At 38.4% G+C, this 27,531-nt stretch overlaps 1 protein-coding gene across 2 annotated transcripts in view; it reads right to left on the reverse strand.

Annotated features, from left to right (window-relative positions):
* SELENOT (selenoprotein T) overlaps positions 1-27,270 on the reverse strand; it is a 79,033-nt gene extending 51,763 nt beyond the window's left edge. The window contains exons 1-6 of one of the 2 annotated variants that reach the window (XM_012536148.3): positions 27,028-27,267; positions 7,067-7,177; positions 6,139-6,265; positions 4,257-4,344; positions 2,040-2,193; positions 737-1,486 (exon numbers count right to left, since the gene is read on the reverse strand). In XM_012536148.3, the coding sequence (XP_012391602.1) occupies positions 2,069-2,193; positions 4,257-4,344; positions 6,139-6,265; positions 7,067-7,177; positions 27,028-27,164 (588 nt within the window). In that variant the 5' untranslated portion in view covers positions 27,165-27,267 and the 3' untranslated portion in view covers positions 737-1,486; positions 2,040-2,068. Of the gene's footprint in view, positions 1-736; positions 1,487-2,039; positions 2,194-4,256; positions 4,345-6,138; positions 6,266-7,066; positions 7,178-27,027 lie in introns of those variants that run through there. The other variant, XR_007477540.1, reaches the window with a different exon arrangement.
* Positions 27,271-27,531: the final 261 nt, after the last annotated feature.

Genomic DNA, 27,531 nt, shown 5'->3' on the forward strand with positions numbered 1-27,531 from the left:
ACTGTACGATCTTAGGTGAACAGTTCTGCAGCCTTAATTAAAAGGATAAGGCATTTAATCAATTTTCCGCAGTGAATTATTAGGCTAACTTCTTTTCAGCTAGAGACTACAGTATGTTCCACCTTGAGGCTGTCACAATCATGATAATTACCAGACATGCATTTCAACAAATATTCACTGACAAATGAAGTATAAGATTGTGCTAAGTGTTTGGTGGACTCAATATTGAATTATCTCATTATTTTTCCATAAATCCCTTTACTTCCACTAACAAATCTAGACCTACCACTTTTATTCCTACAGGGGAGATGAAGTATGTTACGACTTGCTATATGACTATTTTTCTACATTATGGTCCTATTTCTGCTAAATTACTCTTATAGTCTTTATCAATTTAAGCTTTAAAAAAAAAACTACCTTTTAGAACTCTGGAAAGATATTAAATTCACTGAATAAAAAATCTTTCAATTTTGTCCCTCAAATATAATAAAATTCTGATATGATGTTAGACAAGTTAAATTATTAGACAAGTGATCTCCATTTACCTAATATTAATGTTGTAAAGAGGTTCAACTAACCTTTCTTTAGTGAGGCAAGTTTCAATTATCCTAAAAATGGTAAATGACCTATTATTTGTGTGTGAATCTAAAGTGTGTCCCATAGGAAATTCTCAGTGAGTCAAAAACAAAACTTTGCAGACAACTGTTAAATATAATGTTAATAGGTATGCTGGGCAATAAACTCAAGCTTTTTATTTAACTTACATCTGCTTAGTTTTTTATTGAGTTAAGTATAAAGGCCCAGTTAATCAACTCATTAAATTGGTCAAGGCAGGACACTTGAACTACATTAACAGGATTTAAAAAGTGGTTGGTCTTTTAGTAGTTCTCTGGTAATCACACACGCACACACACACATACACAAATTGGTAGAGTACTCTGGATATAGGATTTCCCCCCAATAATCTTATATAATGTGCTGTTCACAATCCGCAGTATTTTGAAAACTATATAAATTGGACATGACCAAATTACAGATGTCTGATAAACTCTTATAAAGTATTTGGGAACTACCGTTCTAGTCCCAAAAGGATCAATTTTAAACAATAAAAAAGGAAAATTCATATAAAATCACAACAGACTTAACAGACATCTTTGAAAAAAAAATCAAATTGCAACTCAATTTTCTACTTTTTCAAATATGACCGAGAAAAAAGAAGTGCAAGTAGTAATGTCTGCATTTTTTTAAAAAACTATTAACCGAGTGGACTTGGGGAAGAAAAAAAAAACTATACAGTATTATTGCACTCCACGAATGTGCAGAATTCCAAAATGTGCCAGCACTGAAAAACTGCCTTGCATTGAGGTTTTCCAAGAGGTACAACGAGCCTGCCAAGAAAGCATCTGGTCTGTACTAACAGCTTGCTGTCTTCAGTACAGGCCTTCATAATGTCAGTCACGCTGCTCTTGCAAAAATCCCTTAATGTCTGAAAGACACACAGAAAAAATATTTTGTTTCAAAATTCACTCTTGTAAAATCCACTCATTGATCAGAAAAGAACTGAGAACATCTCTGTTAAACAAAATTAACTAACTTTCACCTCTATGTTCACCCACATTTGCTTATAAATTTTCTATCTTGAGCATGTGAAAAGAATTTGCATAGTTTTAGGAACTAGTTATTTGAAGGTAAGGGGAGGGTATATATGTACAATATATGTACAGTATATGAATTCTGGCCATTAGAAGTTCACAAGTCAAAAAAATGATGTTACAGGCCCAATTATTAAGCCTTAAACATAAAATTAATAGTACAACCTTACTTTATTTTAGCAGATCCAAACTCTCTTGGTCATTTATAAATTTTAATGAAGAAGACAACCATCTGTTAAACCTTAAGTTGGAAACTCAATTGACAATATATGCAATATCTATTATTATATATATCTATATCTATTATGCTAATATATGAAATATCTTGCTGATTCATTACAATTAACTGATACCTATACACAGTTACTGTATTTTTAAACTACTTACAGAAGAGTTTTCAGTGCTGATAGGTGGGGCTATGATCGATGGTGTGGGATTGAATCCATATGCACATTGAGCTTCATTTCATTGTCAAGAATTTGAACAAGCTGTTGCATGGATGGAAGGTGACCAGATTCCAGCTTAGACCACACAGGTACATCTATAAAAATAAATGGTACCACCCTTTCCACATTAAAGATGATTCTATAATAGACATTCATTCTATAAACATGTATTGTCTATGCACACAGCTGGAGATAGAATTCAGCTTCTTGCTTTCATGGAGTTTACATTCTAGTAGAGGAAATATAAAAAGAACTATATAAATAGCTACAAAATCACATTTGTATACTAAAAATCAAAACTAGAAGATGCTATGAGAGGGACATATGAGAGGCTGGGAAGGAGCCTTTGTACTTACTATCATTAAAAGAGAGAGATTACTAAAATTGGGAGATATTGTTAAACGTGAAAGCTGAAATATAGAAGAGTGGTACAAGGGAAGCTGGAAAGGTTGGCAGGGATTAGATCAGGGATCAAGAAACTATAAAGTAAGCATTTTCAGCTCAAGAAGATGTATAGTCTGTCCCAGCTACTTAACATTCATTGTAGCCTGAAAGCAGATAAATGAATGGGCATGGCTGTGTTCCAATAAAACTTTATTTACCAAGCAGGTAGCAGAGGACATGGTCCACAGGGCTATGGTTTGCCCATGCCCAGGCTACATCATTCAGGGCCTTTTGTCCATGTTAAATGTTCTGGTCTTTATCTTGAGAACAAAATAAAGCCATTTAATAAACTTGAGGGAGTGAAGCAACAAGATGAAATGTGCATTAAAAAAATTTTCTTTTAAATGACTCAAGTGTTGGAGCAGATGTCAGCAAATTTTTCTGTAAGAAGCCAGATAGTATATATTTTAGACTTTACATACCACGAGGCAAAATCAAGGATACCATATAGGTACTTATAAAACCAGGGAGATATATTTCCACAAATTTTTCAATGATGAAACTCAAAACTCTAGGTATGAATACTGAAGTCTGAATGTCATATAATTTCCACATCACAAAGTATTATTAATTTTTTTAGCCATTAAAAAATATAAGAGGGAATTCCCTGGCAGTCCAGTGGTTAGGACTTGGTGCTTTCACTGCTGGAGCCCAGGTTCAATCCCTGGTCGGGGAACTAAAATCAAGAAAGCTGCGTGGCTTGGCCAAAAAAAAAAGTAAGAGCCACCAAGCAAGATGGATGTACCTAGAGATTATCGTACTAAGTGAAGTAAGCCAGACAGAGAAAGACAAATATCATATGATATCGCTTATATGTGGAATCTTAAAAAATAAAGACACAAATGAACTTATTTCCAAAACAGAAAGAGACTCACAGATACCGAAAACAAACTTATGGTTACCAAAGGGGAAAGGGGGGTAGGAAGAAAAATAAATTAGGAGGCTGGGATTAACATATACATACTGCTTTCTATAAAATAAATAACCAACAAGGACCTACTATATACAGCACAGGGAACTATACTCAATATTATGTAATAACCTATAAGGGAAAAGAACCTGAATCACTGTGCTGTATACCTGAAACCTACACGACATTATAAATAAACTATACCTGAATAAAAAAAATTTTAATATAAAGAAATTTTAAAATTGTAAAGCCACTGTTAGCTCATAGGCCATATTTGCCAACCTCTGGTTTAGAGAATATGTTAGAGGATAGCAAGATAATTGTGGCTTGGATTAGGGTGGTTAGCAATGAAGATAAATAGAAGATTTTTGAAAACTGTAAAAAAGTAGAATTGAGAAAAATTGGTAATCCATTAGATATGGAGAGTAAGGGAGAAATCTAGGATGTTATCCTAGGTTTCTGACATGGGCAACTGGGTAGAATGATAATGGTGCCCTTAAATAAGCGAGAAATGTCAGGGAAGGAGCAAACTGGAGTATAAAACAATTGCAGGAAGCTGAGGTAATCAACAGTTTGGGAGTAGGTAATGTTCAGGATTCCTGGCTATAACACCTAGAAGAGAGGTCTAGAGCTCTCCAGAGCTATACATTTAAGGGTCATCATATAGATGTTATTCTAAAGCCATGGGAGTAGGTGAGGACCATGTAAAGAGATAATTTAGCATATTATGAAAAATGGAAAAGCCTGATGCTTATTATAAATCATTTAACATTTATCACAGAATCCAAACTATTCAGAACCTACCATTCAAAGTTATCTCAAATGCACCTGTTGACATACACTGGTTCTCAATCATGTTGCTCAAGAAAAAGACCATCATACATGCATAGACCTAAAAGAAAATACAATTAAGTACAATAGGTAAACTTATTTTCAAATCAAAACAACATCACAAATTAAGTAAGCTTTTAAATAGTCTCATTTTTATTTGGAAATTGCTCTTTTTAAATCTACTTTAAGTTTCTATACAAATTATTACTGCTACTCCATATATTCAGATAGTGTACACAGAAAATTGCAACATTAATTCACAGCTCTATACATTCTGAAGAAATTACAGTATTCCTAATGTAAAGATAAAATTTCTAGTAATCTCATAATAGTCTTAATAAGTTAAACAAAAGAATACCAGCATAAGAAGGGTTCATTTTAGAATTTTTATAATATAATGTATGAACTCACAAGAGACTAGTAATGCAACTAGTCAGCAACTCCCTGTATTCCGTGTTCCAAACAAATCATTTTAAGTCAAACTAAAAAAAAGTTGGTTAGAAAGCACTAGCATATTAAGTTACATTCATTCACCTTTTGAAGGCAAATCTATACTGTCCCAAAAGATCAGAGGCTCCTGTTGAACAGAAGTTTCAATTTAACAAAATCACCTAAAAGCAGGATGTAGTGAGGATGTCAATTCACAGCCAGCTGTTTCAGAAAAATACATCAAAATGCCTATAGCAGATGAGAAGGAGATTTCCCCTAACCCCACTTGAGCTAGGTGGGCTTTGATTTCACAGAAGTTATCCTAGCATTTGGGCACAAAGTCTACTTTCATGAGAACAATACACAAGTTAAGTGTCACGAAAGCTACAGCCTTCAAGTATCCTCTTCCACAGTAGACTGACAATGTTATAAGCCTAAAGAAGTAAAATGCACTAAAGACAATTTAGAATCAACAGAATGAACAAATATAGCACAAAACATTATCAGTAAGTACTTAATTTCTAATTCTTAATCCTACGTAAATCAGTATTTTGTTAATAACAGAGTAGAGACACATCTGAATTAGAGGTAGCACCTGAGGATGTTTATGTTAAGAAGCCTTGCCTGTGACTGGAAATAAGTGATTCCCTAAGAAGTACAGCTATGTTAGGAGTTGGATAAAGGTAGTCTCAGCCTAGAACTAAAGGATAAGACCAGAGGACTCCAAAAGAGAATACTTATTAGAAGGAAACCTAGTAATCTCATTCAAGGGAGAAATTTTTCCCATTTCTCACAGCAGAAAGGTACACCCTCCAGAAAAGATGGTTTTAAGTAAAACAGATGAGAGATCTGGAAAGAGTATATGATGCAGCAAGACCCTACCAAAGAATAAAATAAACAGCACAAGATTCTTATGTATATTTATATTGATTGTTTCAGGTAATCTGCTTTAGGTTACCCATGAACAGAAAAGTCAAAGAACAAATAATAAAAACAGAGAATTTTGATAAGAATAAATTGGTGGAAATCCCATTTTTAACATGAATAAACCTATTAATACCCATATTAGTTGGTATAAAAGGCCTACATTATGTATATATTATGTTTTGCTGTATGATTTGGCCCAACTTGTATAATCAAAATCAAAATCAGGTATTAAATTATTTTGTGCCCAGGTTCTACTAAAGTAACACCTCTCTGTCCTTCAAATAATAAAAAGGTAAGACCTAATCATTCTTAATGTATAAATATGGAGACTAAGGCTAAAGGAGGTTAAGTGCTTTGCCCAGAAATAAAAAGTGGTTTAAGTTGAAATAGCAAAAAGTACTTAAAAAAAAAAAAAAGAAAGAAAGAAAAAGAAGAATCCATTAAAATATCTCACTGACAACTAAGAACCTACAGCTACCAAAGCTATTACATTACATACCTTGTTTTCTTGGCCCCACTGCCAGATGCTAGGCGCTTGCATGCCAAAGAAAGCAAAAGGATCCTTGCCAACAATTATTAAGCCTATTAACACTAGCTTGAAGACTGACAGGAAAGATGCTATATGTCTATTAAAAGAAAAGAAGGAAATTCATCAGAAGCTGCAATTTCTCATCTACTTCAAAATTTCTTTAACTCAAGTCTATGTGTATAAACATTTTCTAAATACCAAATCTAAAAATTGCCAATTATACTAGGAAAAAACTAGTAACTAAATTTTATTGTGCAGTTTTAAAACAAAAATGTTTAACATCTTTTGAATCAATCAAAAATTAATTTATAAAACTATAGAGCACTGGCCTTTAAAAATACTATTTTAACAGTACAGAATTTTGTACCACTGACTTTCTATAAAAATGTAGGAGTTCTTGGGCTTCCCTGGTGGCGCAGTGGTTGAGAGTCTGCCTGCCGATGCAGGGGACACGGGTTCGTACCCCGGTCTGGGAAGATCCCACATGCCGCGGAGCAGCTAGGCCCGTGAGCCATGGCCATTGAACCTGCGCGTCCGGAGCCTGTGCTCCGCAACGGGAGAGGCCACAGCAGTGAGAGGCCCACGTACCGCAAAAAAAAAAAACAACCTTGTAGGAGTTCTTGATCTACGGCCACAATAAAAATTACATAAGAAAACACATCTTTAGAAGGGTTGCCATCTCTGAAATGATCTTCCTCTATTCCTTGTTACAGAAAAATTCTTCCATATTTGGATCAAATAAACTTGCCATTTATAAAACTGTTCTCTGTAAATTATAACCAACTAAGAAATTATAATAACCAAGGAAAGTTAATTGAACCAATTCACAAAATTTTATTTACAAATGTGAAAGAATTCACTTAAAAATCTCGTTTATAAACTACAGAAATTTACTTACCTATATATTGGTTGGGGGAGGTAATTCTCTCCTTCAATGCGGATGTCCGGGTACCGCTGGCTAATAACCCGCATGTACTCCTCAAACACCCGCCTATAACCTCAGGAAACACTGCAGAAAAATGAAAGTGCTTCCAATTAAGTCGTTTAGAATATGACTAGATTTATTTTGTAGTTATACAAAGCCTAAAAATTATTACCAAGATTAAAAATGTTTCTCAAGAACAGTCACAAACTAATAATGATTGATGCTGGATACATGAACTTTTTTCATAGATTTCACATATTTAAGTTATCTTCCCTTCAAGTAAATCCTTCTATTAGAACATTAAACTTTATAGATCTGGGTTACTGTTGGAGAAGAACAAATACCTATTCAGAGAATCCGCCATATTCTGAGCTCTCAAATCATTTCGCCTTTTTTTCTGTTGTTGTTGTTGGTATCAACAACTGTATAAACACTGAAATGAAAACAACTCTTATTTATCTGAAATAGGGACTTTCAACATTTGGGAACAGGAAGCTTAAAAAAATACCAAGGCACGAGACATGACACCCTGTTTCTTATTCCCACTCTACCCTTAACTAGGCAAACATGCCTGCTCAATCACAATAAAAGAAACTTGAAAAATTCTTAGAAAAAAAAAATTCTTAGATCCTTTCTGACTCTAAGATTTGATTCTATTTTGCAAAGATTGGGAAGATACTTTTCAGCAATATGACAGTAATCTATGTCATTACTCCAGAAATTAAGTCAACAGCATCCCATCACCTTCATTAAAATCTCTGAAAAACTAGGCTATGGATATATGATATTTGTTGCCCCAGCAAGAAAAGGGAGATATGCCACCAGAATGAATATACAGGGGGAAAAAAGTACACTGAAAACTTTAGTAAGACATTGATGAAAGAAACTGAAGACACAAATAAATGAAAACATATCTCATGTTCGTGAATCAGAAGAATTTATATTTTTAAAATGTCTATACTACCCAAAGCAATTTACAGATTCAATGCAATCCATATCAAAATTGCAATGACATTATTCACAGAAATAGAACAAACAACCTAAAATGTGTATAAAACCAGAAAAGACCCCAAACAGCCAAAGCAATCTTGAGAAAGAAGAACAAAGCTGGAGGCACCATGCTTCCTTATTTCAAACTATATTACAAAGTTACAGTAATCAAAACAGTATGTATGGTAGTTGCATAAAGACAGAAACACAGATCAATTAGACAGAAACCAGAAATAAACCCACACATACATGGTCAATTAATTTTTAACAAAGAAGCCAAGAATATACAATGGGAAAAGGATAGTCTCTTTAATAAATGGTGTTGGGAAAAGTGGACATGCAAAGAATGAAACTGGACCACTATCTTACACCACACACAAAAAGCAACCCAAAACAGTTTAAACAGTTGAACAGAAGACCTGAAACCATAAAACTCCTAGAAGAAAACATAGGGAGTAAGCTCCTTGACACTGGTCCTGACAATGATTTTTTTTTGGCCTTGACACCAAAAGCAAAGGCATCAAAAGCAAAAAATAAACAAGTGGGACTATGACAAACTAAAAGGCTTCTGCACATCAAAGGAAACCATCAACAAAATGAAATGAAGGGCAACCTACACAATGGGAGAAAATACTTGCAAATATAACCTCTGATAAGGGGTTACTATCTAAAACATATAAGAAACTCATACAACTCAATAGCCAAAAAATTAATAACCTAATTTAAAAATGGGAAAAGGCGGGGCTTCCCTGGTGGCGCAGTGGTTGAGAGTCCGCCTGCCGATGCAGGGGACACGGGTTCGTGCCCTGGTCCGGGAAGATCCCAAATGCCGCGGAGCGGCTGGGCCCGTGAGCCATGGCCGCTGAGCCTGCGCGTCCAGAGCCTGTGCTCTGCAACGGGAGAGGCCACAACAGTGAGAGGCCAGCGTACCGCAAAAAAAAAAAAAAAAAAAGGGGAAAAGGGGGGAATTCCTGGCAGTGCAATGGTTAGGACTCAGTGCTTTCAACTGCAGGGGCCTGGGTTCAATCCCTGGTTGGGGAACTAAGGTCCTGCAAGCTGGGTGCATCCAAAAAAAAAAAAAAAAAAAAAAGGCAAGGAAAGCTGAATAGACATTTTCACAAAGATGACATACAAATGGCCAACAGGTAGATGAAAAGGTGCTCAACATCCCTAATCAACAGTGAAATGCGAATCAAAACCACAATGAATTATCATCTCATACCTGTTACGATGTCTATCGTTAAAAACACAATATAAAGCAATGAAGGTACCACTTGGTAGGAGGGAGCAGAATCAGTAAGAGATAGTAGGGTGAAACCCGAGATGCCAACTTTGTCAATCATACAATCATCAAGGAAAAAAATACCACAATCATCAAGGAAAAAAATACCACAATCAATCATCAAGGAAAAAAATATCGACCACCACCAGGACCAACTCAAGGGATCAGCAACAAGTTTATATCTGATAGGGAGAACCAGTCCAAATATTAGTAGATCTCAATGCAAGAAAACTCACTTTTCAAAAAAAAAAAAGAGAAATTCACCACTCTTTCTTTGCAAGTAATACTTCTTTTACATTTAGAATGAAAATTTCACACAAGATTAAGTCCCTAAAAAGTATGAAATTTTTGCAAAGGGAGACAAGTCTCTATTAACTAAATACTTAAAAGAACTTAATCTCCAGACACCGTATCTTTCCTAAACATTCACCTTATCCAATATTTTATTATTACTGTTGTCAGATTCACAACTGCTTTCTATATAAGAAAATTTTAATGTTGCTTTTGTTTTGAAGATACTACCAAAAAAAATGTAAAGCACTTATATATGCCTAACTACCTTGAAACCAAGAAATGCCACCTGATTTCAATGCCTAAGTTTGCATCGGTGTTTACAATGGAGTTGATGATCTAAAATGATAGTAGATAACTTTTAATGCATTAATTGAGAGCTGGAGACTTTGTTGAGTTGAAATTTCCTTGAGTTGAAATTTCCTTTTTTATAGATGAAGGGGAAAAAATTGAAACCCAGAGAGATCAAGTGACTTCAGATATGGTCCCTGCCCTTAGTCAGGGCTGAGACCAGAACACAGACTTTGTGATTTGAGATCCTAGGCCCTTTCCATTAAACCTCAATAAAAGTTAGATGATGTAAGAGCTAACCTTCCCTGTGTCCACAAAGCCACAATCAAGTACCCATAAAATAGCAGATATCTCTTGAGGTTCTTCCATGATGAAGATATAGATTCTCCCTCTGGGTGAACTAAGCCTGTGGACCCCAACAGTCGTCATATTTGCTCTGGGACTTCCAACCCTTCGTAAAGGAAAGTATGTCTATATACAGGCCACACTTTAGGTCAGAGTCCTCCTAGTCACCCAGTTTTCTGGCTATTATGCTCAGAAGCCTAACTCTATCCTTGGTTCTTCAGGTCTCAACTCCTCAGTTAAGTCACAAATCTTTTTATCAAATTTCAAACAGAATCAATCCATAATCTTGAAATATAAAATGGACTTTAAACCTTGTAAGTTTCTTCAAATTTCCAGTTATAAAATGATAAAGTCGTGGGGATATATAATGTACAGCATGGTGACTGTAATTAATAATACTGTATTTCATATTTGAAAGTAGCTAGGAGAGCAGCTCTTGAAAGTTCTCATCACAAGAAAAAAATTAATGTAACTGTATGGTGATGGACATTAACTGGACTTATCGTGGTGCTCGTTTTGCAATATATACAAATATCAAGTCACTACATTGTACACCTGAAACTAATGTGTTATACCTCAAAACAAACTGTACATTTCTTATTTCTGAAAAATGAAGTAGTTTACAAGACTGACACAACCTATTTTTAGGCAAGTTTACTTATGCATTAGTAAACTTTCCTCCCTGTATTTGCTTTGAGACTTGTGAAGAAAAAACAAGTAACTTTTTCCCTATGTAATAATTTTCCCCAAATGTTCAAATTGTTTTGAAATAGCCATCTCTACTGCTGACAGATGTTTTCCAAAATAAAACATACCTACTGTTTATCAAGGTGGGCAAAATGTTAAGTTAAAGGCACACATGGTAAGGAGCCAGTAATCATTCCACCTCTACCACCACACCCAGTTCTTTCAACTTTTCACTCTTTCTGGGTCAGTGAGTAAAACTACATAACTCATAGTATACCTTCAACGAATAAATATGTAAACATGCTAAAAATATGTTGTAGCTGCTGCCTATTTCTTCTGCCCCTGGACCAAAGGCCCTTAAGTAAATTAAACTGTGAAAAGAAATCTTAATTTAAGTCCTAATCACCTTGCAAATCTCCTTCTTGCAATACAAAAATATCTTACTATATGGAGTCAACTTCTGCAGTTGTTTAATTTAAAATATTTTACACAATACTTTGCTAAGATTTATTTTCTAAAAGAAAGAACTTGCATACAAATTAGATCGTCTTTCTGTAATGAACAGAAAGGAAATTTCGGCAATTTGTCCATGCTATTTCAAATAGATTCTGTGCTTTTTTAAGTCCATCAAGTTTCAGTCTCCTAATCCATGGTGCCAACCATCCCACTTTTCCTTTTCTATACTAACATCTGCCCCTAATTGTAGTCAAATGCCTACTTATATCAACTTGAGTCTGTCACAAACCCCAACCTCTCCTATCTCCTTATCAAAGGAAAATGGGGGCAAAATCTCAGATATTTACTGTTATGAAGTAAATATTTGTGATTTCTATTTTTCGCATCTCTTGAACTCACCTTCCCCTTTTATTTACGATAACCTCCCCTCCAATTATCCTCCCACCCACACATAGGATTGGATCCTGTTTATACAATAACACCCAACCCCTTGCCAATATCTAATGTTCCAGAAATGCAAACCTGTCATGAAGGCTTGAGTTTCCTCCCTAAAAATGAAGAACTGGAATTTTAAAAAGTAACTATCTCCAGACAGGTAAACATTTAATCAGAGCTGTTGTAGGTAGAGGAGAGTGGTAATCTTTCAAAAGTACTGAGGAGGACTTCCCTGGTGGCACAGTGGTGGAGAACCCGCCTGCCAATGCAAGGGACACAGGTTCTATCCCTGGCCCGGGAAGATCCTACATGCCGCAGAGCAACTAAGCCCATGTACAACTACTGAGCCCACGAGTCGCAACTACTGAGCCCACGTGCTCTACAGCCTGTGTGCCACAAGAGAAGCCACTGCAATGAGAAGCCCACAAACCTCAATGAAGAATAGCCCTCCACGTGCTGCAACTAGAGAGAGCCCATGTGCAGCAATGAAGACCCAGCACAGCCATAAATAAATAAATAAATAGATTTTTTAAATGGAAAAAAAAAAAAGACTGAGGAGATAAATCAATCTTCAAAGAGAAAAAGAAAAACGAAATATATTTTACTGAGAAGAATACAGATGTGAGCCAGAGCAAGAGTGTATGAAGTCCTCTCAGACCTTTCAGTTTTCTATTTCAGGCCATCTTCAGGTACTGATGCATTCCTGCCTTTGGATTCTATACTATTCTTTTAGTAGTTTTAAACAGATTTCCAAATGTGTTGTTTAAAGCAGTTCAAAACTGGTTTCTCTACTTGCATTCTAAGAATGTCAACTAATATTTCTCCCATGGTGTATGCAGAAAATCAGGAAGGTATTTTTACCATGTTTTCTAATTGTCAACAGCATTGACCAATGCAATGAACACTGGGTTTTTAGAGGTAATCTTTACTCCTCCTTGCTCTGTTTAGTAGAAGCACTAATAGACATTTGTCTGCTACATTACCTGCTCTAAGTGTTTTAAGCAATGAAATCTGAACAAGGGGCTCTATATAACCATACAAGAAACAAGATATTCAGGAGTGAACAGACTAACCTTATAAATGTTTTTAAAAATTATAAACAAGAGTGCTCACACAATGTTCACAGCAGCACTATTTACAACAGCCAAGGCATGGAAGCAACGTAAACGTTCATCAACAGATGAATGGATAAAGAAGATGTGGTACATATATACGGTGGAATATTACTCAGCCATAAAAAGGAATGAAATAATTCCATTTGCAGCAACATGGATGGACCTAGAGATTATCATACTAAGTGAATAAGCCAGACAAAGACAAATAGCATATATCACTTATATGTGGAATCTAAAAAAGATACAAATGAATTTATGTACAAAACAGAAATATACCCACAGACATAGAAAACAAACTTATGGTTACCGCAGGGGTGGGAGGAGGGATAAATTAGGAACTTGGGATTCACAAATACCCACTACTATATATAAAATAGATAAAAGACAAGGATCTACTGTATAGCACAGGGAACTATATTCAATATCTTGTAATAACCTATAATGGAAAAGAATCTGAAAAACTAACTGAATCACCTTGCTGTACACCTGAAACACTAAATCAGCTATACTACACTTCAATTAAAAAAAAAAGGACTTTGGGGGCTTCCCTGGTGGCGCAGTGGTTGAGAGTCCGCCTGCCGATGCAGGGGACACGGGTTCGTGCCCCGGTCCGGGAAGATCCCACATGCCACGGAGCAGCTGGGCCCGTGAGCCATGGCCACTGAGCCTGCGCATCCGGAGCCTGTGCTCCACAATGGGAGAGGCCACAGCAGTGAGAGGCCCGCGTACCGCAAAAAAAAAAAAAAAAAAAGGACTTTGAATGAAGTCCTTTGAATGAAGACCAAAATGTACATCAGAACTTGCTCAGCCTTTTGTTTTAATTGCAGTGTAGTTGTTTTACAATGTTGTGTTAGTTTCTGCTGTACAAGGAAGTGAATCAGCTATATGTATACATATGTCCCCTCCCTCTTGGACCTCCCTCCCGCCCCACCCGACCTGCCACTCTACCCCTCTAGGTCATCACAGAGCACCAAGCTGAGCTCCCCGCGCTTATACAGCAGGTTGGCACTAGCTATGTTTTACACATGGTAGTGTATATATGTCAATCCCAATCTCCCACTTCATTCTCCCCCTCCCCCTTGTCCACACGTTTGTTCTCTACATCTGTCTCTATTCCTGCCCTGCAAATAGGTTCATCTGTACCGCTTTTTAAAGTTTCATATAAATGCGTTAGCATACAATATTTGTTTTTCTCTTTCTAACTTACTTCACTCTGTATCACAGACCCTAGCGTTTTTAAAAGCTGAAAAACAGCACTAAACAGGTATGGAGCTTATCAGGTTTAAGAACTGTATTATATGAAATCAAGTGATTTCCCTTCCAGCTGCCTCACTCTAGGAGCACCGCAGTGGCCACCACAGTAAAAACGCATACGAATACAAAATATGCCTAACATGGCTTCTAAGATTCCAGGCTTCCTGGGACTTCCCTGCTGCTTCAGTGGTTAAGACTCTGCGTTACCACTGCAGGGAGCTCGGTTCGATCCCTGGTCAGGGAACTAAGATTCCACATACTATGTGGTACAGCCAAAATTTAAAAAAAAAAAAAAAAAAATTTCAGGCTTCCTTAGAGTTTTTTCCAAAGATTTGATAAACCTAAAATTCAATTAATGATGTTTTTATTCTCTTCCTTCTTTGTGTCTTATTCTTGAGATCACTAGTTTCTAGTTTTCCTATACCTTTGGCTTAACATTTCAGGAAATATTTTGCTGCAGATTATTCCACAAAGAATTTATAAATTTTGGGCTTCCCTGGTGGCGCAGTGGTTGAGAGTCCGCCTGCCGATGCAGGGGACACGGGTTCGTGCCCCGGTCCGGGAAGATCCCACATGCCGCAGAGCGGCTGGGCCTGTGAGCCATGGCCGCTGAGCCTGCGCGTCCGGAGCCTGTGCTCCGCAACGGGAGAGGCCACAACGGTGAGAGGCCCACGTACCGCAAAAAAAAAAAAAAAAAGAATTTATAAATTGTGTAAGTTCTTCAGCTCTTTGTGGGGAAGGAATTTTATCTCTTTACTCTGGAAAGCATTTCTCATCAACAGATTTATAAGGTATGGCAGCCACTCAGTAAAAGTGACTTGATAAAAGCATTCAATAAATGGTGACTTACCCGCATTTTGCAGGAATTTTTGTCTCATCTTAAATTATTTCATACATAACTTGATGCTTCTGTTAGAGGAAACATTGACTGAAACCGCCCGCCCTGGCCAGGCAAAGACAGTAACAATGTGCGTGAGTTATTTTATGACAGGAGATCCTGGTAAGGAACACGAACTAACAAGCCACCACCAAAGGGAAGAATTCGAGAAAGGACAAAAAGAGAGAGGAGGGGCTTCCTTGGTGGCTCAGTGGTGGAGAGTCCGCCTGCCGATGCAGGGGACACGGGTTCGTGCCCCGGTCCGGGAAGATCCCACATGCCGCGGAGCGGCTGGGCCCGTGAGCCATGGCCGCTGAGTCTGCGCGTCTGGAGCCTGTGCTCCGCAACGGGAGAGGTCACAACAGTGAGAGGCCCACGTACCGCAAAAAAAAAAAAAAAAAGAGAGAGCAGATGCCACATGTCCACCTCCCAGAATCCTCCTCGCTGGAATCCATCTTGGCTGAGCAGTTGCACGCGCCACCAGGAAGGACCCTGAGTCAGAATGACTGGCCAGAGACAACCCAGAAACTAACCCATCATCACCATAAAACCCGAGACTTTGAGTCACGTGGCAGAGCAGTCCTCCTGGATTCCCTTACCCTCCTGCTCTGCGCCCAGGCGCCCCTTCCAAATAAAGTCTCTTGCTTTGTCAGCATGTGTGTCTCCTCAGACAATTCATTTCCAAGTGTTAGACAAGAGCCCACTCTCAGGAAGGGGTCCCCCTTCCTACAACACTTTTATTTTTTACAATACATTTTTAAAAATTGAGATATAATTCACACACCATAAAATTCATGCTCGGTGCATTTTTATCATTTGTTAGACTGATAAAAAAAAATATTGTGTTCTATGCTAATTCAATGGCAAAACTGGATATGTCTCTTGTCTGCTTTACTGCTTTCCTGTTTGTCTTATACTTTTACCAGTTGGTTGTAGACTGACTTCAGACATTAGAATAAACTCGATTAAAAAACCCAGGGATCTAAGAAAGAAAACCACCAACAGGATAAGCAGTAAGGGTGTGTTGGCCAATAAGAGCAGCAGGAAGATGACTGACAATAACACAATGAATTCTGGAAGTTTAGCCCCATCAGCAGAGATGGAGGCCAGGTCGAGAAGGTTACTGAGTGAAGAGTATGTTCAAAACTGAAGTTTTACATGTATCACATTCTATGCCTAAAAGCTACCAAACTGAAGCAGAGGTCAACCAAGTAGAAATCCACCTGAAAGGAACAGTATCAGAAAACATTGATCTATACTCCAGTTAAGAATTTTTAAAGGGAAGTGAGGAGGAAGAAGATAGGTTATGTCAGAACCAAACACAGTGGACTACCACGAGACTGTACTCACTTTTTCAATAAATATTGCCTGATGACAGGTACTGTTTTAGGCTCTAAAGATATATGGCAGCAAGCAAAACAGACAAAAATCTATGCCTTTCTGATGCTGGCAACATTCTAATGAAGAGAGAGTAAGCTGTAACAGTCTAATGGAGAAGATACAGTTCACCAATTGATAATATCCGAAGTTGTTTCCCTTGTCTTGCTTGAGAAACAGGAACGAAAAAACAAAACAAAACAAAACACCTGAGGGACTATGGAAAAAGTGTCACAAATTGAAAGAGCAAAAACATCGAACAAAAGATTCAAAACAAGAACCGACCCCCAAAAATATTCTGCAAGAAGCGGAAGAAAAGGATGATAAAAGAGGTAAGGAAGGACTGTAAGAAACCTCAAAATCAAAAGCAGAATTTAAAAAAATATTTTAAGGCCCTGAAGAAGAAAACTGATCGGTGGAAAACTGAATCAGCGTTAGATGATGAATAATAAAAAGTACAGAAGATCTGAATAGTATCATCAATAAATGGAATCCAGATACATCAGTTTTTTCCTATAGAAAACACCCTGAGAGACCACAGAATATTTACAATTGACCATCTATGTTAGGTCACAAAGAAAGCCTAATAAGTAGGTGGATGAAGAATGTCACCAACTATCAGTAAACAAAGGATGCTGCAACCATCAAGCCACTGCAGACACCCCCAGCTGTGCACCCTGAGGAGATTCAGGATGGAAAAAGACTCTTGCATCTTCCCATACACAGAAAAGCACTAAATTCATTAACTTGAGATGTCTGGTTTTCTTTAATGAACAGTAATCTTTTGATGTTCCGATAACCTGGAGGTTTTTTTTTTTTAAACTTCTATATATTCTGGCTCCTCCCTTCTTCAGAATAGTTCCTCAGGGTTGAGAGGCTGTCTCCTGGGCCTAAGGCCTCAGTATGTCCGCGGAATAAAACATAACAGCAAATGTCACATTCTCTAATTACAGTGCAATAAACTAGAGAATTTTAAAAACCCAACCCACTTTAAGATCTTCTGGTAGGAATATTAACTAGTTTAATTATGTCAAAATTTTAAATGTGATACCCATTAACGTAATCATAATATTTTACTTCTATGGATTTAGTTTATGGAAATAATTGGACAAGCACACATGATATCTGAGGACAGTCATCTTAACAAAGTAATTTTATGAAAAATTAGGACCAACATTGTAAGGTCGGATCTTAACAAACGGCACCGCGAAACAGAGGAAAGCTTCAAGTGAGCTTTATTAGGGAGCACTCCCGGGCGAGGTTCACTGGTCCGAGAGAAAGGGGCCAGAGAAGTCGCACCCGGGCGCGGGTTGGGCAAGATTTTATAGGGGAAGAAGGGAAAGGGGTGTGGTGAATCTGGGAGGGCGCAGGGTATTCCTTATTTGGTGGTCTTTTCGGGTATCCAGGGGGACCGTTAGTCCTGCCCCTCGAAAGGCCGGAAGGCTGGGGCGGGTGCAAAGTCCCCAGGTCAGTTCCTGGAACTGGGTGGTCCGGAATGTCTCCAGGGCAGTTTCTGGAACTGGGTGGTCCGGAGAATTTCAGTCTGATGCAACCTGTGAAACTGATTGTGTTCCCCTGCCTCGGGCCAGTTGGCCTTATAAACATAAATATTAAACAAACAGATTCAGTGGCTTAAATAAATTAAAGAATACCCATCTTATGGAGTACTGTGCCTGTTGATACAGAACAGTAGCTGCCGATATGAAAAGATAAGTGATGAGGGGAAGGCAAATTTCAAAAAAAGCATACAACTATAAACTCACTAATACAAAATTATATAGCATTATGTTTCTGCGCGAAGAGTCGGCTTGAAGGAGGTTCTTCAAAATGTTCTTAAAGAGTTACAAGGATATTTCACTTTCTTCCATATACTTTTTTAAAAATTATTTTTACAGTTAACATGTTATTTTCACAGTGAAACCGAGAAGGATCCTGTGGGGCTCCAGGCCATGGAAGACTTTTTGTCCCCCATTTCTTATAGGCAAGACTCCAGCCTCCATGAACAGTTGCTAATCAAGGGAGGAGCAGCCAAGAAACCACCTGAGGGAAGATTAAAGGGACCAGAGAAGCTCATCAAGATTAAGAGACCCTGCACACACCCTAACCTTGTCCGCGACCCCACCCTTGAATTATTGCTGTAAGACTCCTCCTCAAATCCTCCTGGGTTGGGACACATAGCTTTTCAAGGCAGGAGCCCGCTGTGTTCCCCTTTGCCTGGCAAAGCAATAAAGCTATCCTTTTCTACTTCACCCAAAACTTTGTCTCTGAGATTCAATTCCGCACCAGTGTACACAGAAGCTGAGCTTTCGGCATCAACAGCCAGAGAGCTTATTTTCACTTTTTTAAGCTGAAAGTCAATAAGTAAAGCTTTCAAAGGTTTATTTACTGCAGGTCTCATTACAACATTAAAGACAATACAAATAATAAGTTACGATAATGAGCACTTGATAAATGGTAGTAGCAGGTACACTGTGCTAGGTGTTTTTAACTGATTAGCTTACTCCAGCTCTCCTCATTTCCTGTCTCCTCCTCCCCCTCTATGCTGAGTCAGGCTTCATTTGCATGTGTTCTTCTTTTAGCTAGTAAAGCTCATTCTCTGTATCTCCTGGTGGAGTTCCCCATACCCTTGCAAAATTTCATTTCCTCCTCTGCAAAGCCTTCCAACTCTCCCTGAATAAGTAATACTTCTTCTCTCTGGGTTTTTAAGACTTCTTTAGAACACTCAGAACAGAGTGGTTTACTGTTATATTGTTTACAAGTCTGTCTCTCCCACCAGACAACTGGTCTTCAAATGTTACTGTGAAAAACAAATTCGTATCTTCCTAAAAATTGGACGAAACAGGAAAACAAGTGGCATGAAAAAGGGGACATTAAAAACAAGGGCCTCGGCTTCCCTGGTGGTGCAGTAGTTGAAAGTCCGCCTGCGTCCGTGCCCGGTCCGGGAAGATCCCACATGCCGCGGAGCGGCTGGGGACCCATGGCCGCTGAGCCTGAGCGTCCGCAGCCGCAACAGGAGAGGCCCGCGTACCACAAAAATAAAACAAAAAAACAAGGGCCTGATAACACAACACTGTAAATCAACTATACTCCAATAAAAATTAAAACAAACAAAACAAAACAAGGGCTTGATTATGAGCACTTCGTGCTAAAATCTGTGACCAAGATTTCTTCCTTATCACTCCCAAGCTACACCCCAATCAAGATAAAGTATGTGAAAACATGATTTTCCTTTTTGAAAAGCAGGGACGGTGACAAAAATCAAATGAACCAGAGGACTCCAACTACACTCTTAAGTGACAAAGATGGAAATGAAACATACATGCATGCTTTTACTTTTTCCCTTCAAGCTTCTTTACAGTACCTAATAATAGAATATTAGAGGTAACTGGAATGCAACCAACACCCTTATTTTACAGATGAACAAGTTGAGAGCTAGAGATTAAATATTTCCCCAAAGTCATTCAGAAGATAAAAGGCAGATGGAGTTAAGAACTAGGCCTCCAAACTGCTAGTCCAGTAAATGCTCACCTTCCCAGTACCTATACCATTCAAAATCTACGAGGTTATTTATGAGATTTCCAAATAATATATTAAATTTGATCTCTACCACTTACGTTAATGGCAAACTGTAAGGAAACAATGTTCCCATTTTCTGTAAGAGAAGATAAAACCTTAAACCATTCATATTTTACTTACATCTAAAAGCTTTGAACTAAGGTACTTCATTCATTATTAAGAAGAAACAACTATTTTGTGCACGGTATTCAGTTAACTCCTGAGCTATTTATTGCTTAAAATGGTAAAAAACAAAACAAAACAAAACAAAACAGGGCTTCCCTGGTGGCGCAGTGGTTGAGAGTCTGCCTGCCGATGCAGGGGACACGGGTTCATGTCCCGGTCCGGGAAGATCCCACATGCCGTGGAGCGGCTGGGCCCGTGAGCCATGGCCGCTGAGCCTGCGCGTCCGGAGCCCGTGCTCCAGCAGCGGGAGAGGCCACAACAGTGAGAGGCCGCGTACCACAAAAAACAAACAAACAAAATTGGTGACTAAATTCTATGTAACTTTAAAAATCTAACATAGTGGCAGGTGCAGCAGCCACCATTTTATTTGTTCTCTAGAGCACTCTGTACTACTCTACAATCTGAATCAACTTCTTATCTTATTACTCCTTTACTTCACTGTTTCCAAGTAGTACATTCTTCCTATTTAGCATCTTTTTAAAAACCAAGATTTATCTTATAACCATTAGTGTGTCACAGTTTAAATGGCCACAGTTTTTTCCTTCTGAGTGGTATACAGAATAATGGTGTATCTTACAACCTATCATATTGTAGGTTTGGAGATATATAATAACTGTTATTGGGGCTTCCCTGGTGGCGCAGTGGTTGAGAGTCCGCCTGCCGATGCAGGGGACACGGGTTCGTGCCCCGGTCCGGGAGGATCCCACATGTAGAGCGGCTGGGCCGCTAAGCCTGCACGTCCGGAGCCTGTGCTCCGCAATGGGAGAGGCCACAACTGTGAGAGGCCCGCATAACGCAAAAAAAAAAAAAACTTATTTAAATTTTTAGTTTCAGTTACTGTGACTATTTTGGGGAGATGAAAATTTCTTTGTAGGATTTTCCCCTGGCTACTGTGTTTTTAGTTTTAAAAACTCAGCAACAAAGCAAAACAAACTTATGGTTACCGAACAGGATAGGGGTGGGGGGAATAAATTAAGAGTTTAGGATTAACATATACACACTACTATATATAAAACAGGTAAACAACAGGGACCTACTATATAGCACAGGAAACTACACTTAACATCTTGTAATAACCTGTAATGGAAACGAATCTGAAAAAAAATATATATATATACTATATATACTTACATATATCTATAAGTAAAAATATATACTATATATATAGTATATAACAATCGCTTTGCTGTACACTTGAAATTAACACAACATTGTAACTTATGCAAATTTTTTTTTAATTCAGGATTCATCCCCTTCAGTCCCCCCCACCCCCCGCCCTGCAAAAAAAACCATAAAAATTGTCTTCTTTGTTTATCACTACAGTGAACGGCACAGCATCGCTCCAGAACTCAGGAGTCACCTGTGACACCTCTCATTTCATGCCACCTCTCCGGCCCCTCAAATAATGTAATCACCAAGAACTGCTAAATTTATCTGCAAAAAAATCTCTTAAACCTGTCCCTTTACTCCTACCACCACCCTTCTATTTCAAGCTCCATTGTCTCTTGCCTGGGCAACTCCAAGAGTCCCCTAAAATGGTCTCCCCACATCTATTTTTGTGTTTCTTGCAATGTCTTTTCCACAATACTTACTGGTTTTTCCTTAACATAGCCATCCAGACCTTCCAGGGTCTGTGCTACCTTCTCTTTGGTCTTTAAGGTCAGCAGCCTTGGCCTCAAGAAATTATGTTCCCTTCTTGGATTGGAAGAATCAATATTGTAAAAATGACTATACTACCCAAAGCAACCTACAGATTCAATGCAATCCCTATCGAATTACCAACGGAATTTTTTACAGAACTAGAACAAAAAGTCTTAAAATTTGTACGGAGACACAAAAGACCCCAAATAGCCAAAGCAGTCATGAGGGAAAAATACGGAGCTGTAGGAATCGGGCTCCCTGACTTCAGAGTATACTACAAAGGTACAGTAATCAAGACAATATGGTACTGGCACAAAAACAGAAATATAGATCAATGGAACAGGATAGAAAGCCCAGAGATAAACCCACATGGTCAACTAATCTATGACAAAGGAGGTAAGGATATACAGTGGAGAAAAGACAGTCTCTTGGTGCTGGGAAAACTGGACAGCTACATGTGAAAGAATGAAGTTAGAACACTCCCTACCACCACACACAAAAATAAACTCAAAATGGATTAGAGACCTAAATGTAAGACTGGACACTATAAACCTCTTAGAGGAAAACATAGGAAGAACACCCTTCAACATAAATCACAGCAAGATCTTTTTTGATCCACCTCCTAGAGTAATGGAAATAAAAACAAAAATAAACAAATGGGACCTAATGAAACAAAAGCTTTTGCCAAGCAAAGGAAACTACAAACAAGACAAAAAGACAACCCTCAGAATGGGAGAAAATATTTGCAAACAAATCAACGGACAAAGGATTAATCTCCAAAATACATAAACAGCTGATGCAGTTCAATATTAAAAAAACAAACAACCCAATCCAAAAATGGGCAGAAGACCTCAATAGACATGTCTCCAAAGAAGACATACCAAGATGGCCAAGAAGCACATGAAAAGCTGCTCAACATCACTAATTATAATGAAAATCAAAACTACAGTGAGGTATCACCTCACACCAGTTAGAATGGGCATCATCAGAAAATTTACAAACAGCAAATGCTGGAGAGGGTGTGGAGAAAAGGGAACCCTCTTGCACTGTTGGTGGGAATGTAAATTGATACAGCCACTATGGAGAACAGTATGGAGGTTCCTTAAAAACTAAAAATAAAATTACCATATGACCCAGCAATCCCACTGTTGGGCATATACCCAGAGAAAACCATAATTCAAAAAGACACATGCAACCCAATGTTCACTGCAGCACTATTTACAATAGCCAGGTCATGGAAGCAACCTAAATGCCCATTGACAGATGAATGAATAAAGAAGATGTGGTACATATATACAATGGAATATTACTCAGCCATAAAAGGGAACAAAATTGGGTCACTTGTAGAGACATGGATGGATCTAGAGACTGTCATACAGAGTGAACTCAGTCAGAAAGAGAAAAACAAATATCGTATATTAATGCATATATGTGGAACCCAGAAAAATAGTACAGATGAACCAGTGTGCAGGGCAGAAATAGAAACACAGATGTAGAGAACAAACGTATGAACACCAATGAGGGAACGTGGCCGGGGGGTGGGGGTGGTGGTGTGATGAATTGGGAGATTGGGATTGACATGTATACACTAATATGTATAATGGATAACTAATAAGAACCTGCTGTATAAAAAAATAAAATTCAGAAAAAAAAGTACAATTGATATAATAGCAAAAAAAAAATTATGTTCTCTCCTACTGTAAGGTCACTGAACGTGCTATTTCCATTGCCCAACAGTGCTCTCTAAATACATTTTATCCTTCAAGCCTCAGTTCAAAGTTCATTTTCTCATGGAAACCTTCCCTGACCCTGTGACTAGGTCTCTTTCATATCATTACTTTCCTACAGCAATTAACACAACTGTAATTTTATGTGTTGTCCATGGATTAACGACTGCCTTCTACTCTTGCCTTTAACATCTATGAGAGCACTGAACGGAATTCCCAGCACCAAGCAAAGCACCTTCACAGAGTCGGTGCACAAATATTTGTTAAATATACAAATGTTGTCTAAGTAACTAACATGATCTCTATAACTCCCAATTTCTCAGATTTCTTCAATTCAGCATTTTACTAATCTTGATCAGTATCAACACCCAAATCAGACTTAGGTCTTTATTTTCTTGCCTCCATACCATGAAAGCAAAGGCTAAGTTGGTATAAATTTCAATTAAAATCTGTTCTTCTAGTAGTTGCTTCATTTACCTCTTAAAACTCCATTTAGAAGTTGGTTGTCCTAAAATTATAGCAGTGGATTCTTAAATTAACAAAAACTGGAAAATTCTGCTGTATTCTGCTTATGTTTTGATATATTAACTTTAACCCACTATTCTTAGTAAATCAACTGTCAAATGTTCAAATAAGTGTTAACCATAAAGAGCTGTAGATAGTAATCTCTTTAAACTCCAACAACTGATAAAATGCTGTAAATCTGATGACATGTTAATTCACATGTATGGGAGGAAAAAAGCATGCATACAAACATGCCAAACAGTACCTGTCAGAATACATTTACACAAAAAAAAATCACAAGAAAGGAAAATGTGACGAGGGAAGTTTATTTTAAGCTCTGATTAGAGACCTTCCTTTTTTATGTTTAATACTTAAACGTCCAAATAAGCAGTACAAATTTTTTCCCCAAATATGCAATCAATGTCATCAAACTTATCTAATTCAATTGCTCAATCAACGGATGTAATAAATCAAACACTCAGGTACATAAGTAAGTCTGTGCTTCTCTGTAGGCTTCCAGAGGAGCCACATTTGTCTTGTTCACCAAGGTATCTTTAGCCCTTGGCACAAGCAGGTACTGAATAAGGATTTACTGAGAAAATACATCAACACAAAATAGGAAAGTTTGTTTTAAGCTATTTTGCATGCTTGATCTCTCTCCCTTCAACTCCATTTATGTGTTGGGTTATTTTTTTCTATTAGCAATTACAAAAGTGCCACAATTAACAGATGATATATTGAGCTAAAGTTAAAGAAAGAGTACTCATAATAAATATAAAATAATAAGGGACAAAAGCAATGGAAAGGAAGGTAAAAACTGTTTTCTCCTTTGTTAACACTGGTAATTAATGAAAAGTTGCATTTTATAGCACTCCGATTTCAAATGGAATTAAAAGAATTTTCACACATTTACCCTCAATTGTCTTCGCTTCCTCTCCTTTCCCAAACAAACTTGCAAATAAATGCCCAAGAAACTCTACCAAAATCAGAAACCAAATATTCACTTTCCTATATACACATTAATCTCTGGGGGAAAAAGTAACAAACAAGCTAAATTTACCTCTAATGGGTATGGCATAGGGCATATTAATAGTTATTTCCCATATACAGATTAAAAAACAAAAGGGAAGGATTTTTGTATGTAACATGCTCAGGATGACTGCAAAAGAAAATACTTAACAGACTTTTGTAATTCTCTACTTAAAGAAAAAAAAGGAAAGGAAACAAGAATTAAGTATCAAAAGTTTAACTGAAGTACTTAGACTTTTTTAAAAGTTTAATTTGAAGGACTAAATGCCCTTCCCCCTACATTTGTTTACACATTTTCAAAACTTTATAAGGTACATTTGTTAAATTATTGTGACAAGTATTCCAATACAAGCAACTGTAAAAGAAGAGTATTTTGGAAAAGCCCATGTGAAACCAAGACATACAAAATAGAAAAATTACATAACTTGGAAAATGCAGTCCTTTTTTTAGCTACTTAAATCCAAAGTATCACACTTAATCCTTAACAAAATTTATAAGTTAGTAAGACGACTGCCACTTTCTAATGGAAAAAAATAAATATGGAGAAAAAAATCAGAATAATCAAGCCATAACTCCCCCTTACAGTATCATATATGAAAGATGATATGATGATATATGCCAAGCACACAGTAAACACTACAGAGAGCTTTTTTTTAATCAGAAGGAAGTTGCAAGGTTTTTAGTTTTCACTCCAAAAATAAAGACTTACCATCTTATTTCCTGACTCTCTTTAAACAGCACTTAACTTGATTTAATATTAAAGATTTGCTTAGTCTTTAAAGATAAAGCAAAAAACTAGTTGGATAAGTAGAAAATCTAAACTTTAGTACACTTATATTAATACATGAAGTTTGAAAAAGCTGATTTTAAATGCATTATGGGCAACACCAATGTTCCAAAGTATCAGGACTCTGAAGACTTACTAATCCAACCATCCTATCATGAAAAAACGTCACCTTTTGAGATACGGGATTCTAATTTTTCCACAACTTTACAATTTTGTTTGTTTTTAATCTGAGCCTTTCAAACCTTCCCCGACACCACTTACCTTATCACATGCATTACTGCTCTGCTTCTAATACTTAACTAGGTAACAACAAAATCACTTACAGAACATTGTCGAAAAATGCCGGGTGTGGGGGGAAAAGGGTTGTTTTTTCCTATTTCTCTGAATGCCCAAGAGATTTAAAAGGCAGAACTCACGGGAGTAAGGGGAGTGGGGGAGAAGATGCAGTTGTCTGGGAGCGAAAGGTTGTCAGAAGAGCAACGTGCTCCTTTACAAAAACACTTTAGAAATTGCAAACGGAGAATCAGCCTCCCCGTCCAAGCTTATCAGCTGTCAGAATCCCTACGCTCTCACCCAACAGTCACCCCGGCGGATCCTGGAGAAAAAGGCGTCTGTCCCTCGCGGGTCTCCTTCAACAACCCGAGGTGACCTTCGCCTAGCGGGGCAGCGAGCCGCCTGGCGTACCCCGCGGAAGCCAAGAGGAAGTTAACCGGAAAACAAACGCTGGAGCTCCTCCGCCGACCCTGCGCCGACTCATGCCCACCTCCGCAGGCAGCCGGGTGGCCATGGCGTGACGCCGCCGACCCGTCCTCCGTACTGACAAGTGTCCCCGCGTCTTCGCCTTTCAGTATTTAACCTTCTCGTGCCCTCCTTCCCCATTCCCGCCATTATAGGAACCAAAAAAGAAGTGAGCGGTGGTGTCTGGAGGCAAAGAAGGCGGCCTGGCCATCCCCGGGAAGAGCCCCGGAGAAGGTAGGCAGGGGAAGGCTGCTGGCACCGTTTTTCCGGGGCAGGGAAGGTTCAGCTCTCTAGGCCGCGAAGCCGCGGCCTCGCGTAGTGAAGGCGCCGAGCGAAGGCGCGGCGGGGCGCCGGCGCACATACTCACCAAATCTGGAACTTGAGCAGCGGCCCCGTGGCGTACTGCATCTTTAATCTCTTGCCAGGCACGCCACCCAGGTTGGCCGAGGCATCGCTCCGGACCACCGCTGACGCCGCCACCAGGAGAAGTAGCAGAAGCCTCATCTTAAACGAGCAAACCACTTCGGCCGCCCTCAGACTCAGACTGCAGCCGGCCCAAGGTAGAGCCGGAGCCGCGAGCTGCTTCCCACCGCGCAGGCGCGATCCGCCAAGGTCGTGAGGGAAGCTGGAATGCGCCTGCGTATCCCGGCCCCTGCGCGCGCTCTGGGAGGGAGAGCTGACCTGTTTCACGGTCCTGACCCACCATCTTGGATGTGCGCGGAGACTCTTGGGATGGAGTGAGATAGGTAGAGAACAAACAGCAGCTGATGGGATAGTAGAGGAGCCTGCTAATTAAAGCTTCTGGCACACCTGGGTTCTACATACAATTTCATGTAGTTCAGACTTTTATCTCCCCGAGACACTTAGGAAC

Source organism: Orcinus orca, chromosome 5 (genome assembly GCF_937001465.1).
Source record: "Orcinus orca chromosome 5, mOrcOrc1.1, whole genome shotgun sequence".
Classification (NCBI taxonomy): domain Eukaryota; kingdom Metazoa; phylum Chordata; class Mammalia; order Artiodactyla; family Delphinidae; genus Orcinus; species Orcinus orca.